Below are 15,440 nucleotides of genomic sequence, written 5' to 3' on the forward strand. Positions count from 1 at the left end.
GACTCAGAACCAAGAGGTCCCGGGTTCGAATCCTAGCCCTGCCATGTCACCAACCTTGTGCCCTTGGGAAACCCACTTTATCAACAGTATGTTTACACGACTCTCCTCACTTCGCTAATGTGTTCATGATTATGCCAGAATGATAATTATCATGATCGTGGGTATTAAAAGGAAACAACAAACAGCTGTGTTTTGATGGCTCATTTAACACGCAAGTGGAATGTATCTTAAGTAACACCTCCGAGGCTCCTACATAACAATCCCTGCACTGGAGCCTTTAAAACAAGGAAATACGCATACACGGCTTTTGTAATGACAATGACAATGAACTTTATTGTATATTCACGCCCTACATGGGCCAAATGCACCAGGTTAGATAACTTGGGTTCAAGTATAGAAGAAACAAGAGGTCCAAGATCTCATATGGGCTTGCTTTGTCCTCATTAATTATGCAAATACCTCTACATTAACATAATATATGCATAGCGATGCAAACCTTTAAGTAACTTACACATGTTACGAGGTATAAAAATTCCCATCATTCACCAATAAGGATTCACAGAATTTTCACATTAATTATGCAAATTAGGTCATCATTTGCATAAGTGGTATCTGTTGATGTTCGGCCTGCCACAGATTAAATAGATTACATGTTTAGCAGTACCATTATATGAAACACTGTAATTATAGAATTTCCTCATTAATTATGCAAATTAGGTCATCATTTGCATAATTTGCATTTAATCATGTACAACTGTCTCTCAGGTACCTACACACCAAAAATTATGAAAATACGTTGTTCCAATCTGGACTTATTGGCTTTGAAAGTTTTTACCAGAAACTAACCTGCAGTTCCAGAACAAGCTGCTAGGGGGAACAAACTTACGCCACTTATTCCTGACAAAAGAAGCTATCTGTCACCAAAAAATCAAGACCATAGCTTGTTCAGGACAAAAGATACAAAAACCGGAAGTTCTGCTGCAGTACCAAGGTCATCCACCAGGAGACCCATACTTGACCTTGACCTTTGTCTTTCCAAGACTTACCATCAGAACAAATATCATCACAATCCATAAAGGCGTTCTGAAGTTATGCTGACTACAAAGTTGCGGAAACACACACACAGACACACACACAGACACACACACAGACAGACACACAGACATACATACAGACAGACACGCCAAAAACAATACCTCCATTTTTCATGGAGGTAACAAGTGTTACATTTCTGTGCTACGTCTCTATCTACAGGATCTCTTCTCTCTTTTTGAAACATGTATGAACAAATTTACATAGTTTTTCATTTACATCGTAGTGCTTGGATGTCTTAATATGTTTGAACAGTTCTATTTTCGCGGTAAGTATGTATATTTCCTTTCTAACTGTAAGGAACTAAAAAGATTTCCGGATGTCAGTGTATAGCAAGCATTTTAAGATAAAGTGTGCTTTATCCTCTATACAGTTATAGTTACATAGAGTGCAAATTCTGTTATTTGGGGGAGTTTGGTTGTACCTACCGATTTTGATCTGCAAAACTATGTTCAAGGCGAGGGAGGCAAACCCTCTGTACAGTCAACACCTGGTCTCAAGTGTTTCGGGGACTCAACAGCCACGACCTCACTCACATGGATTAACAATAGACACGGGGAAAATAAAACGTTTCCCTCTCCATTATATGAGGAGGTTTATGATTACAGACACGACGACGAAATATACTAAGGCCACAGCAAGTAAATTTTATGAATGACATCACAGACTCCAAATGTAATGCGAGCGGGCGAAAAAAAACAAGGCCAGCCGAAAAAAACAAGGTTCCTACATTTTAAAATTTTAACTCAATCATTGTACAGATGGTTTTTATTCAATGGGAACATCACATATACACAGTCAGCATATCCCTGCATCAAAGTAAGAAACAAAACATTAATTCAGAGCCTTTTATCTCTTTAGTCTCATCTCTTCATAGTTATCTGCCATCCACCTTCAAGCATGGCAGCAGACATCTTTGCCTATTTTCGGGGTGTTGATGACTGTCAGAAGGCAACAAAATTTGTTTTTTTTTTCCAAAATCAGGCGAAAATTAATGCGCGCTGATATCATCCATAAAAATTACTTGCTGTGGACTAAACGGTAATCATGTTCCCGCACTTCCGATTACGCCGCGGTAATAAAAGCGGACCGCGCGCTGCTACCTCTTTTGGTGCTTGCTGGAAATGGTTGCATTTTAATACACGTTCTGTAAGGTCGTAACGGATATCATGTTTGGCTTTCTGTTTTTATCCTTTCCTCTGCGCGTACCGCGCTCTTGGGGCTTTTGTGATGAATGTGCTTTGGAGCTCGCAAGACGTTGTAAAATTTCGGGCCTCCTGGCAGCTCAAACTAGGAAATCTAACAAACATGTTATCCTCTACCAGCCTACTTAACAGCTAACAGCCTTCATTCCTCTTGAGTTTTTCTGTTTTAATCAAAATCTCTTACAAAATATATTGTTTGCAGTTCTCAAAGAGACACAAACCACAAACTAGAAAGGCCGACATTTGCTTGAGAGCAAATGCAGCAGATGGCTTCACCACATCCCCCATACCGAAAATGGATCTATCCTACGATGGCTGCCAATAGTCTACACCCCCATGCAGCAATGGAACCTTCCAATGCCGGAAATAGCCAAAAAGCCCTATTTTACATAACTTTAAAGTGGTGTATGTCAAAATCGTGAATGACATTCTTTGAACATCTGTTCAAGGTATCCCCATACCAAATTTCAGGTCATTCGGATTTAATATTAGGGCATGGGAGCCAAAAATGTACATTTTTGGTCCGAAAATAGCAAAAAAGCCCTATTTTACACAATTTTAAAGTAGTATATGTCAAAAGCGTTAATGGTATTCTTTGGACATGTGTCCAAGGTATCCACATACGGAATTTCAGGTCATTCAGATTTAATATTAGGGCACAGGAGCCAAAAATGTACATTTTTGGTCCGAAAATAGCCAAAAAGCCTTATTTTTCCCAATTTTATAGTGGTATATGTCAAAAGTTTGAATGACTTTTTGTAGACATATGTCCAAGGTATCCCCATACCAAATTTCAGGTCATTTGGTTTTAGTACCTGGGAGCCAGATCTCAAAATGTATATTTTTTGCCTGAAAATGGCCAAAAAAACCAAATAAAACAATTTTTCAAAAAAATGAAAAAAACTCGTCAGGGTATTTGCCCACTCTACCTTCATGCCAAATTTCGTGTTATTTGGCCTAAAAATGGCAGAGATGAATCCATTTAAAGAAATGACAGGAGGAGGAGAAGGAGAAGAAACATGAGGGAACACAATATGTCTTCACCACTTTGTGGTGAAGCCATAAATAAATCCCCTCATGTTTGTTTTCAGCCATATAACAAAGTTAGGTCATGACTATAGTATGTTTAGAACAACCTCTACGTAAAACTACAGTTTGGTTGCAGAACCAAAGGAATCCGGTAGGGAGTCTATATATGAGTAATGGACTTTTTATTGTCGCCACGTTACTCTGCCGCTCTAACGATCGCCTTCATTTCACAAAGTCAGTTCCTCGTGAGTCCCGCTAGGGGGCGCATATTATAACGGCGTTTGGGGTGGGGCTTAAGCACGTGTGTGTTGTTCTGTATGTCCGTATAGACACGAGAACTCAAGAATGCGTGGGTGGTCTGTCTTGATATTTCGCATGCGCATGTGGGTTGGTGTCGGAGAAAAGATCATTGGCAAAATTATTCAGGAAATCCACCATTTTGGTGGAACTCACCGAATTCAAGATACCAGCTACTAGTATTTTCTCAGCCAATAGAAGGAATCGTAGGCACGCCCTCTACCGACGAGGACAAGGATATCATTGGCCGGCAAGAACAGCGGGTCAGTTTGCTTCTATTCCATAGTTACGTTAAAGTAAAGGGAACAACTACTGTCCATGACAGATCTCACGCCTTAGTATTTCAGGGCAAAGGTCGCTGTTGCACGCAGGCGCCATTTTGAGTGAGCCCTTTTCTTGGCAAATGTTGAAATCTTACACAATGCAACAACGAATGAGACAATACAGTGTGTAGACTTAAAAAACAAGATTTAAGCACATTTAGGGAAAGTGTGAAATTCATGAATGGTGGGCTTTTGTTCTATTGTTCCTCCGGTTAGAATTTGAGGGGGGGGGGTTGCACACTTGACAAATCGTGCTCGTGTGTTTGTTGAGTTGTTGCGACCGGGAAAGTTCACGGATAAGATTACAACACCTCGACTTTACAGATGAAATTTTGGGCAGTTCTGTGTGTTTATTGTACAGAACAGAATATAAATGACCATATTTTGACCACAAAGAAATGCCTTGTGTGGTCGTGTGGCGTAGCGGCAGAGTGCTCGACTCGGAACCAAGAGGTCCCAAGTTCGAGTCCTGACATGCCACTGATCTTGTGCCCTTTGGAAAGGCACTTAACACGACTTTCCTCACTTCGCTCAGGTGAAAATGAGTATTGTATTGTCCCCTGTGTTGGTGGCGGCATTAATATAAGTTGGAAAAACTTCAGTGTGCCGTCACCACGTCTGCCAGTGATTACATGTTGGAATAACAAAAATGCCTGGCTAAGATGTCATGAAGACTAAGTGCTTATTTATTACGATTTACCATGTGTATGGAATGGAGTCATGTTGTGAGGCGACCCTCTTCAAGGAGACCACCTGTCCAAGGTGACCACTTTTCTTTGGTCCATTGGGTGGCCGGCTTGGACAGCTTTGATTGTACCTGTACAATTCCTCAATTTTTCATGGAGGTGAAAAAGTTTTGCCTTCGCAAACAGCAGTGTTTACCAAATCACACCACAATCGACATGAAAAGAAGACCTTAAAAGACATTTTGTATGTAACTAACACAGGAATATACACATGGATGACACAGCGGAAATACGCAGCTAACTTCCGTTGTGTGAGGTAATTATGACACACTTCACTCTCTCAGATTTTGACAAATATTTTCCGGATGTTCATATTTGTCCATACAGCCAGGCTGAACTCTGGCAAACAGAAAACCTGTCCTGATCACACACCCTCCTCACGACTGTACTGTACATTCCGAGGTAACCTGTCAAATCAGCAAACATTTCATTTCCACGTGTTTACCATCCTCTCCATGTACAACATTATCTTTATTAAAACTCACCACTAAGGGCACCTTTTCCGTTGATCGTTATTGTTCCGATGACTTGATAAAGCCAGATGTTTTATGATATTTGTGCAGTGAAGAGAGCCTACGGGGTGGAAGTCTTTCGTGCGTTTTCCCCATTGCATTTACTAATAAATCAAAATAAACAAATAAACAAGAAAGAGTAGGTAGTCCTCAGGCGATACCATTTTAGCAACGTATATCTTAAAGACAAATCCTACAACTCTTTTTAAACAACCAAGTTTTTAAACAGCAGACGTTTTCTCAGGGTAAATCTGACTGGTTAACACTGCACAGGACAAGTGATACTGCCATAGATTTTAGTAAAATATCTACATATCTACATGGAAAACAGTATCTGCAATGCGGTCCCAAACGCACAGGAGTGCGATATATACAAAGAAAAAACAACAGTTGCAGGGAACAGTATATACAATGCGGCCCAGGTACAGCACTGTAATATATATACATGGTAATCTTTGATGCAATTAACCTCTACGTTTTAGGAATGCGGTCCCAAACGTGACGAGTCTGTATCCCCCCTCGTCACGGTTCATAGCAGGAGTAGATTTCCTCCTTTATTCAACAGACTCTTACCAACCTGATGAAACTATTCACTGATGGGAGATCCTACTTATATGTACCACGAGGCTTCTCTGTCAAACAGATACAACAGGTCAGTGCTAACTATAGCTGCACCCCCCCCCCTGGCAATGGTACAGTCTGATGTACAGACAGACATCACCATAGATGTGCTCTCGTTTCCCATTCAAGTCAGCCGCGCGGTCCAGCATGGCGGGATATCACATCTGGTTCGTTCTGATCTGGATGTGCCTTGGATTAGTAGGTGAGTCCGCACAACATGTTGTACACAACTGTGTTGAATCTGAACTGCAATCTTTGTAGTTTTGTTACCCCCACTATCTTCAGCATAAATTCTCAACAAAATCTTTAGAAAAATGCTTGTTATAACTTCCGCTTGCTCAACAGAATTTGTTACATTTCAAGCTATAGATAAATTTAATTTCATCTTAGAAGGTAATAACCCTTACTGTGTACAAATAGGTAAATATATCAAAGAATGTTTAGACCTTAGAGCAAGTAGTATTAGTTGACTCATCTATTGTTTTGTACGCAGGTTAATTTCGTTGTACCCATGTATAATTGTCTGTATGTCTACATGCAGTTTTAGACCTTACGAAAGTCACTGTACTTTTGTTGTGTAAAAAAAGTTCTCTCTCTGTAATTTCAAGCCGAGTTTTCCAAGTCGTCTGTTTGTTTTTAAAGGTGTTAGTTCCAAGCTGCTGCTGGTGAAAACGCCTGTGAATCCAGAAGTGAACCAGACGGTGTCGCTGAATTGTTCCGGCGTTTTTGGTTCCACGATGGTGAAACGTCTGTGTCCCGGCCAGGCTCTGCCGTACTACACTAAGGTAAGGGTGAGGCATTGAAACCCGCTGTTCCTAACGCTATTAAAGGCATCCAATGCGATTTCAGCGCAGCAAAAGTGGAAATATTCTTAATAAGGCAATGTTTGTGATATTGACACATACTGCTTCACATTAACACATTTCAATCAGCATTTCAGACTTTGGGCATTTAAAACTGCAGAAACAAGCCCCAAGATTAATCCTTTATTTTCTGGGTGGTACCCTAAAAATCCACCCATGGCCCTTCCAGTAACCTTACCTTACCTTACCTAGTCCCATCCCATTCCAGTAACCATTTTCCGTCAAAATGTTGGGAACTTTTGCTCCATGACGGTCCATATACATTGGGATAGTGTGGTTTCAACTCAATATGCAGATGAATGACTAGAATATTAGCTTTGAAAAATCAGGTTTCCAAGCCCTAAAAACTGCACTGGATGCCTTTAAAACCATCTGTACAAGGTACTTTAAACAGAAAGGCTGGTTTAGACAATAATAAGCCAAGACGGCTGCACCTGTGATGAGAGAATAAAGATCTCATTTGACGACAGCGGCATTTGATAATCTGGGATTCCGTACATGTGAGGTACAGTGTTGATTTAAAACGAGAGCTCTCTTTACCCAGCTCCGTAATTAACCATGCTGCCTTGGGCCTTCCGCACAGCTGTCTTTATGTGTATTTCCTTATACAGTTTTTAACATTTCTTACTCATTTCTTTTACCATTGCATCGTACTAGAAGATGCTTGTGTTACTAATAAAAACTTTTATACTTTTACACACAAAAAGTTTTTGAAAGCTTTCGAGACTTTGAATATTCTTCTGAATATTTCCATCTTGTCAGAATTATTCTATCCGATGTAATTCTGTCGTGTCGAGCCATGCAAACGTTATCAAGTGCACATTTAAAACGAATAATGTACTTGGCAAGGACATTTAGTCAGCTACTGGTATGTTGTGCTTTTGCACCATTCCTGCTCAAAAATTTTGTCTGTATTATTCCAAGTTATAACTCCAAGTTGCATTGGAGAATGCTACTGCTAAAATAGAATAAAATGAATGAATGGCATTGTCGGATGTGGAGGCCTAGCTATGTAAATTTAAAGTCACAGTCAAAGTTTGCTGCATAACGATTATAACAGGTAAAATGTATGGCAGGTAGCAAGATTACTAGTTGGTATGGTTCTATCGAAATTCTACATATAGCTTTAACGGGTACTGTGAAGACATGTTTGTATTCTTTCTCTTTCCTCAGTCACAGCTAGGTACATTGTTTGTGTTCCCTTTGATATACACGCCGCCTACAGCATGTACATATTTTTCAGATGTACACTGTTCCTTATCTTGTCCCAACGAGTCATTTCCCAGGATACATATATATATGTGTAATGGTCTGTTGCTTTGTCTAAATATGGAGATGCCCAGAACCGGCCGTGCTCTGACGTAAGGGCCCAAAGGGAAGACTTGAAATATAGTGTCCGCCTACTCACCTTTCTTAGAACGGGCAAGAGGTAATGACTCAGACAGAACAGTGAAGTAAGCTAAATAAATAAGGGAGTTAGTGCGTCCTAATGGCTCGTCGTTATCAGAAGTCATGTCACCATAGATGCGTTTATCATCCGTAATCCTCTATTGCCGAAAGTGCAAATTTCATATGAGTGTATATATTCTATTACATTATTTTAAGCCATTCTTCATGTCGTGTACAATGTATGGGCACATTTTATGAACTTCCGACTCGGTAAAGTGGTTGCGTTGTTGCACGGTAAAGCCCCTTTATTTCCTGTCCTGATGTACCCTCAAGAGGTCAAACAGATCATCACAGTGATGATCTAGTCTTCACCGACTCGTCTTCAACTGGGATTAAAGAAGAAGAAGAAGAAGAAGAAGAAAACATCACGAAACAGGGATCCATTACCCTGGCGCTGTTAAGTCCACGACCGGGCACTTATCCAGGACTTCCAGGGTGGGATGTTAATCTGGACCATTCTCGGAGGTCGTCTAACTCGGTCTCCATTTCAGCTGATAATGGCGACGCCGTTACCGGAAAATGATAAAGCCAGGAACAACAACTCTAAAAGCACTGCTGAAAACACCCCCAAGTTATCGAGTTCACATGGAGAGTCGTCCGAATGTCCCACGCTGATACTTTTCAACTGTATCGTGCTGATTGTTTGATAGAAGCATTCTCATAAAGTTCCAAACTCCATTAGTCTTTATGTTAACGTTAACACCAGGAAGAAAAGGGATCACCTGTAATTTACGACCCTAAGTTGTACCTTTTCAGAAGGAAAATAAAATTATCGGCTCTCTGGGCCAGAGCCTCAGTATCTCTTACCGAACAAGACCAGGAAAGTAGGAGAGGAACACGAGTTCCACTTCCGGATACCGTCCGATTCAAATAAGGTGAAACAGTCACCAGAGACATCCAAAAAGGGGTGACAATTTTGTGAACAAGGTCTTCCAAATACTAACTTTCTCTCAAGACGTTTTGTGATTGTCCAAGTATTGCTTCCGTAGAAACTACAGTTTGTGAAAGCTCGGAGCAGCAAGCGGTCGCCATACCAAGCTAGCTGGCTGTTTGTCAGACCGTATAATGTACATACATATACAGTAGGGATAATGGACCCCCCATTTCAGCACCAAGGACATCGCCCGTGGACACATCACCGCTGTGCTGCGGACTTGGCTGAGAGTTCTGCCGAGGCTCGGAGCGGCGCCGGGACGCCATGCCAGGCTCATACAGTCTCGGGAAATTCGGACAAACGCGGGGAACCCCCATTTCAGCACCAAGGACATCGCCAGTAGACGCGCCGTTATTGTACTGCGGCCGCTGCTAACGTTACACGCTCTTGGGAGGATTGGGCCTGTGGGCGGAAATATAGCACTTCAATACGACACACACGTTGTACAGTAGGTTATATATATTACGGACCCCCTATTTCAGCACCAAGGACATCGACAGTGGGCACATCACCGCTGTACTCCGGACGCGCTCTCCAAACAGAGGTTTAGACTTCAGCTTATTTTTAGGCGTGTTTTAGGCGTTTTTATCAGTCTAGCCAAATGGCAAATGGTTGTGGCCTGATTAATTTCATAATGTATTACAGCCTAAAAGTCTCTGGTCGGCTGAGCTTTAATGTATACACACGCACACATACACATGCACACACAGTCTCACACACACACACACACACGCACACATACACATGCACACATACACATGCACACAGTCTCATACACACACGCACACATACACATGCACACACAGTCTCATACACACACGCACACATACACATGCACACACAGTCACTAACTGTACACACACACACACACACACACACACACACACACACACACACACACACACACACACACACACACACACACACACACACACACACACACACACACAGACACACACACACACACACACACGCCTGCGTATGTTACCGATCACATAAATGGAGTATATACTTCCATCACTGATTGCCTTCTTGTGTCCTTTCTGTAGGTTGAAGATGGTTACGGCAGGATGTATTATTTCCCACCATCAGCAGACACGGACAGAGCCGGTATCTACAGGTGTGAGAACTTCGAGGGTGAACGTGTCTCCATTGACACTTCAATTTTCCCGCCAAACGGTACGTTCCAAATAAATCTGAGCCAAAATCCTGTTCTATATTGAAATTCTGTCTCCTAGGCATTCCATCCACCCTCTACTTTATTGTAGGCGTGTCATTAGTTGACGTGATGTCATTATTCAATACTAAAATGTGCATTTGTGGTATTATTGGTACAGAATTGACCACAGGCAACGCAATGTTATTACTGCACTGTAGATTGTTGTTAGAATGTGCATTTTTCTTCATTTCTATAGCCCGATTTTCTCTCCATTCTTCTCTATGACCGCCCATGTGGGAGATGACGTCACTCTCACCATGGCCGTGCGTGAAGACAGCGCCCTTCCTACAGCCAATCTGTCATGGCGGCTGTACCAACCTGGTCCCAACTGCGCAGGCGCCCTTCTCCCTGAGAACCAGGATGTCATCATCAGACAGAACGTCACAAGCCGGAAGGACGGCGGGATGTACGAAATGTCTGTATCAGATGTCCGACAAGGGACCCAACGGACTGTAGTGCAGCTGCTTGTCACAGGTACGGATTTATATATTTTTATAAACTTGTGAGAATCACCCCATAATGATATTGTCACCTGATGTTCAACATGGGGCGTTTACTGGGTGTGGGTGACTGAAATAATGACAGGCCGGCTTTTTTTGTACACAACTAAACATTGCCACTGCCGATGAAATGTTTTTTTTTGTTGTTGTTGTTGTTGTTGTTGTTGTTGTTGATGTTTTCTTCCAGACTGCCCCGAGCGGCTGTGGGGACCAGACTGTTCCCAGCCCTGCCTGTCGTGTGAGAATGGCGGGGTGTGCGGAGAGGACGGCCGGTGTGTGTGTCCGCCAGGGTTCACCGGAGATGTCTGTCAAATAGGTCAGTTTCTTTGATTTGGGGGGTTTCTTATACACAACCAGTACTTCTCTAGCATTGCGTACGTTTTGATGTTTATCAGACATCTTCCTCAGAGCTTCTGACTGGAGTACTGCTCCTCGCCGCTATATGTAGGAAGCGCTTTTACGGTGAGAACACAATCCCAAATGTGACTCAGTTTGTATCCCCTCGTCCAGGGTTATCACTGGGGTTGACATTCTTAATCAGACCGCTTCCTTGATGATCCACGTGATTCGTCACCTCCAGAAAGCCAAAATTATTTTCGTCAAGACAGTTTCTCTTTAAATTGGCGTCACACAGACGGTACGTAGGTCGCCTGACGAGTCTGCGAGCTCTCACTAACATTTTCCGATGATTTTGTCAGCCTTTTTTTTGTCTGGAGAAAATAAACAAGCGCATTTTGGAGACAAACAAGGCTGTGTACTCATGATCTTTGCGCGATTTTATAGTCGGCCACTGTTCGCAGGTCACCAAGCCGCGTCCAATTTGACATGATACAGACATGTGATTTGTAGATCTATATCTTTAGACGTCGATGACTTTATGGCCATCGAAACCTCGGCCGCAGGTCATAGACAGTGTGAAGCCAGCTTTACTGTTTTGCGAAATAAACTGGGGTGTGCCTCCTTGACTCTCCAGTCCGATATCAGTGTCAGGACAGTTTTAACTCAACAGGTTATACTGGCAATTGGCCTGGGTACTAGGGATGGGCTACATTTTATATTACTGAATAACATATTTTAGTCTTATTCTTTTCCCTGTGCTGTTTCAGGATGTGGCCCTAATACATACGGGTACGATTGCGAGAGTACCTGCGGTGGAAACTGTACAGACATGCTGTTCTGCCTGCTGCCTCCGTACGGCTGCTCGTGCGGGGCGGGGCTGAGGGGGACGGACTGTCACCAAGGTACGGCACGCTGGGGTTCAGCCAAATCCTTTTTTTTAAATTTACAATTCAACATGGACAATACAAGGTATGGTGGTGAGATACTCTAGCTGTATCTAATTTTAAACTCACCACCAGACATACAGGTATACAGTGACAAAATACATGACAAAAAACAACAGAGAACAGCAAATGGGTGGAAATGGATCAATAAATGGTAAGGAAGAACATGTTTTGTAGGCTACGTAAGAATCTAATACAAACCGTTTGGGTGTATCTGGGTGTAAATCGGGTGATCCTCTCAGTAAAATGTTACATAAGAATTGTTTAGAATTGTGTACATCAAATCCTTGAGCTGCCACATACGTGAGAAGTCAGGTGTTTAGGGCTAGGGTTAGGGTTGGTTAGGATTAGGGTTAGGGTTAGGGTTAGGGTTAACGTTGGGGTCATTGGTCAGGGCTAGGGTTATACCTACGATTGGGGTTAGGTTAGATTTTACTTTAGTTTCCCACATCACGACTAAACCCCTCACACTCCTTGTGTCAGGTACATTGAAAACCCCCAAGTAGTGTCATATATTTGGCAGGATCATGTATATGGCTTGACACCGGTCTGAAAGGCATCCCACAGTTCCATATGCAGCCGTGATGCATTGTGGTCTACGTTGCATCTTTTGGGCTATAAACCTATGGGATCTTATATGGCATTATAAAACAAATGTTCATATCTTTATTACAATATTTCATTACAATTTCATCAAATTTCAGCCGTAATTGTATGACTTCCGTGGGTGTCCAAGGGGATTTTAGAACTCCATAATGGAAAATAGCTTGAGGGTTAAAAAATATATGGTTGTACCTAGTTCCACAATCCCTTTTACACGTACAAAGTATGAGCTGATTTATCTGACCCCCGTCTTCCGACCTCTGGCTGGGTTTTTTTCATGAAATGTTTCCTCTGTGCGTGCATTTGTTGTGACGGCTTCTCAAATATTGAACGTTACCGTGGCCGACAGGTACAACGAACTAAAACACGTTCAAGTATAACATCTAGAGATTCGGATTGTATATATTAGGGTAAAAAGTAATGAACAATTGTCTCAAAAGTCAGTAGGTGTTATCTTTTTTTTAGTACTCCAACATGTAATCACAAGGCGTGGTGACGGCACACTCAAGTTTTTCCAACTTATATTAATGCCGCCACCAACACACGAGACAGTACAATACTCATTTTCACCTGAGCGAAGTGGAGAAAGACATGTAAAGTGCCTTTCCCAATTAAGGGCACAAGATAGGTGGCATGTCATCAGGACTCGACCCGGCGCCAAGAGGTCTGCCGCTACGCCACACGACCCCACACGGTGTTGTCTTCTGACCCTATAACATACATACATGTAGTCCGAATTCCTAGATGTTATGTTTCAACACTGTACCTGTTGGCCACGGTAGAAAGTGATTGTACGTTTCAGAGTGCGCAGGCGGGACATACGGTGCAGGCTGTAGTCAGACCTGTGGTCACTGTCAGGACGGGGTCACGTGTGATCCTCATACCGGCACATGTCCACAGGAACGGTGTGAGCCCGGCTGGCAGGGGAACACGTGTAAAAAACAAATCACTCATGAAGGTGAGGATGCTTCACTACGTACTTTTATATGATATATGTGCACACGTATATGTGTTTGTGTTTGTGTGTGTGTGTTTGTGTAAGTGTGTTCACGTACTGCGCCTGCGCAAAACTTGATGTTTTCACCGTTTTCGTTGGATGTTTGGTCATCAATGCATCAGAAGTTTGCCTGTTGTAGAAGGCTATTACGCAAATATACGACCTGAAATGTGCTATGCACCATAGACTACGGGTTTCGCGCACTCGCAATAGTTCTGCTGACGTGCTAAGATGTACCATATGGAAACGCAGTGCCTGGCTTAACGTGTATTCATGATCCCTGATCCTCCCAGGTGACAGCAGCAGCGCGTACCTGATCGTTCTCGGCGTGGCGGCATGCACGCTGGTACTGGTCGGCTCGCCGCTGTGGTTCTACCTCCGCACCACCTCCAAATGTGCGCCCAAAATCTCCGGGCCTGACTTTGACCTGAGCACCGTGCGGGGAATCAGCGATCTGGGTAAGTACCGACCCTGGGGAGTTTTCTACAATCGTGGGATCCTTCTACAATCCTAATCAAGCAAAAGAAATCATCCCCATATTTTTCGCCCCTGCAATTTATACATGTACATGTATGCAGATGAAATGGCCTTGTATGTAGTTCTTCATGAATTCGCAGTTCTTAGCTGTTCTTTACACCGAGTTTCATGCTATCGATAGAGATTACGTTAACGTGTGGAGATATGTATGACTGTCTGCGTGTGGTAAGGATATTTACATGTCTAAACCTTCATGTAAATAACAAGGTCGGAGTATGTGTAAAGTTTTTTTAAACTAAGACAGATAACGATACAAAAATTGGTTCAACTTTAATGTGAACGTAATACGAGTGAACGTAATAAGAACATGGCCCACACTTAAGAAGCCACGGTTTCCGTGACCTTGGAAAAGGCACTTGACTCGGATGACAATGAGCACTAAGCTTCTTCCCTGCGATAGGACATGTATGCCAGTCAAACAAATAGATGAATATTAGCATGAACGTTCATCTGTGTTGGTAAACTTCATTATGACCAAAAGGGGTTAAACGTTCTATCCACCACGGGTAAACTGGGACTTACCCCAAAGTTTCGACCATCTCCACCACCATTTCCGTGAAGAAGGCTGATGGAGTCGGTCAAAAATTCGGGGTTAGTCCCAATTTACTCGTGTTGGATAGAACATTTAACCACTTTTGGTCATAATTAGCTGAATGATAAGTTTAATACTTCATAACGACGTGTTTACGTTTCTCTTCTCACAGCTCAAACACGAAGTCCATACATTGTAGAGAGTTTCATCAAAGATGACCTTCACATCAGGGCCAAGTCGAAATTTTTGGAATGGGAGATCAGCCGAGCGATCTTAAACATCGACACAAAGGCGATCGGCAGCGGCGCGTTTGGGAAGGTGTACAAGGCAACAGTCACCGAGAACACGGGGAGTACAAGACTACCTGGTGTAGTCGCCATCAAGCGTCTCAAAGGTCAGTTCTGCAGACTGCCCGGCTGTTAGCAGGGATTGTATCGTGTAATTCCTATGCTTGGACAGAAACATGGCCACAAAAATGTAAATAATACTTACGGATTTCTAAAGGAAGCGCAAAGATAATGAACTTTATTGACACAACAAAAAGTACAGCAACTTTCGTAAGGTCTAAGAGTACATGTAGGTATACAGACAATTATATGGGTACAACGAAATTAACCTACGTATAAAACAATAGATGAGTCAACTAATACTACTTGTTCTAAGGTCTAAACATTCTTTGATATATTTATATGTATGAA

At 42.4% G+C, this 15,440-nt stretch overlaps 1 protein-coding gene across 1 annotated transcript in view; it reads left to right on the forward strand.

The window, feature by feature from the left end:
• Nucleotides 1–5,931: 5,931 nt before the first annotated feature.
• LOC109473275 overlaps nt 5,932–15,440 on the forward strand; it is an 11,523-nt gene continuing 2,014 nt past the window's right edge. Inside the window, exons 1-9 of the mRNA XM_019773154.1 lie at nt 5,932–6,027; nt 6,468–6,610; nt 10,121–10,254; nt 10,487–10,764; nt 10,978–11,106; nt 11,897–12,031; nt 13,479–13,634; nt 13,967–14,131; nt 14,915–15,136. Coding sequence (XP_019628713.1) covers nt 5,973–6,027; nt 6,468–6,610; nt 10,121–10,254; nt 10,487–10,764; nt 10,978–11,106; nt 11,897–12,031; nt 13,479–13,634; nt 13,967–14,131; nt 14,915–15,136 — 1,417 coding nt within the window. The 5' untranslated portion in view covers nt 5,932–5,972. The remainder of the gene's footprint in view (nt 6,028–6,467; nt 6,611–10,120; nt 10,255–10,486; nt 10,765–10,977; nt 11,107–11,896; nt 12,032–13,478; nt 13,635–13,966; nt 14,132–14,914; nt 15,137–15,440) is intronic.

Source organism: Branchiostoma belcheri, unplaced genomic scaffold, assembly GCF_001625305.1.
Source record: "Branchiostoma belcheri isolate BF01 breed outbred unplaced genomic scaffold, Haploidv18h27 scaffold100, whole genome shotgun sequence".
Taxonomy (NCBI): Eukaryota; Metazoa; Chordata; class Leptocardii; order Amphioxiformes; family Branchiostomatidae; genus Branchiostoma; species Branchiostoma belcheri.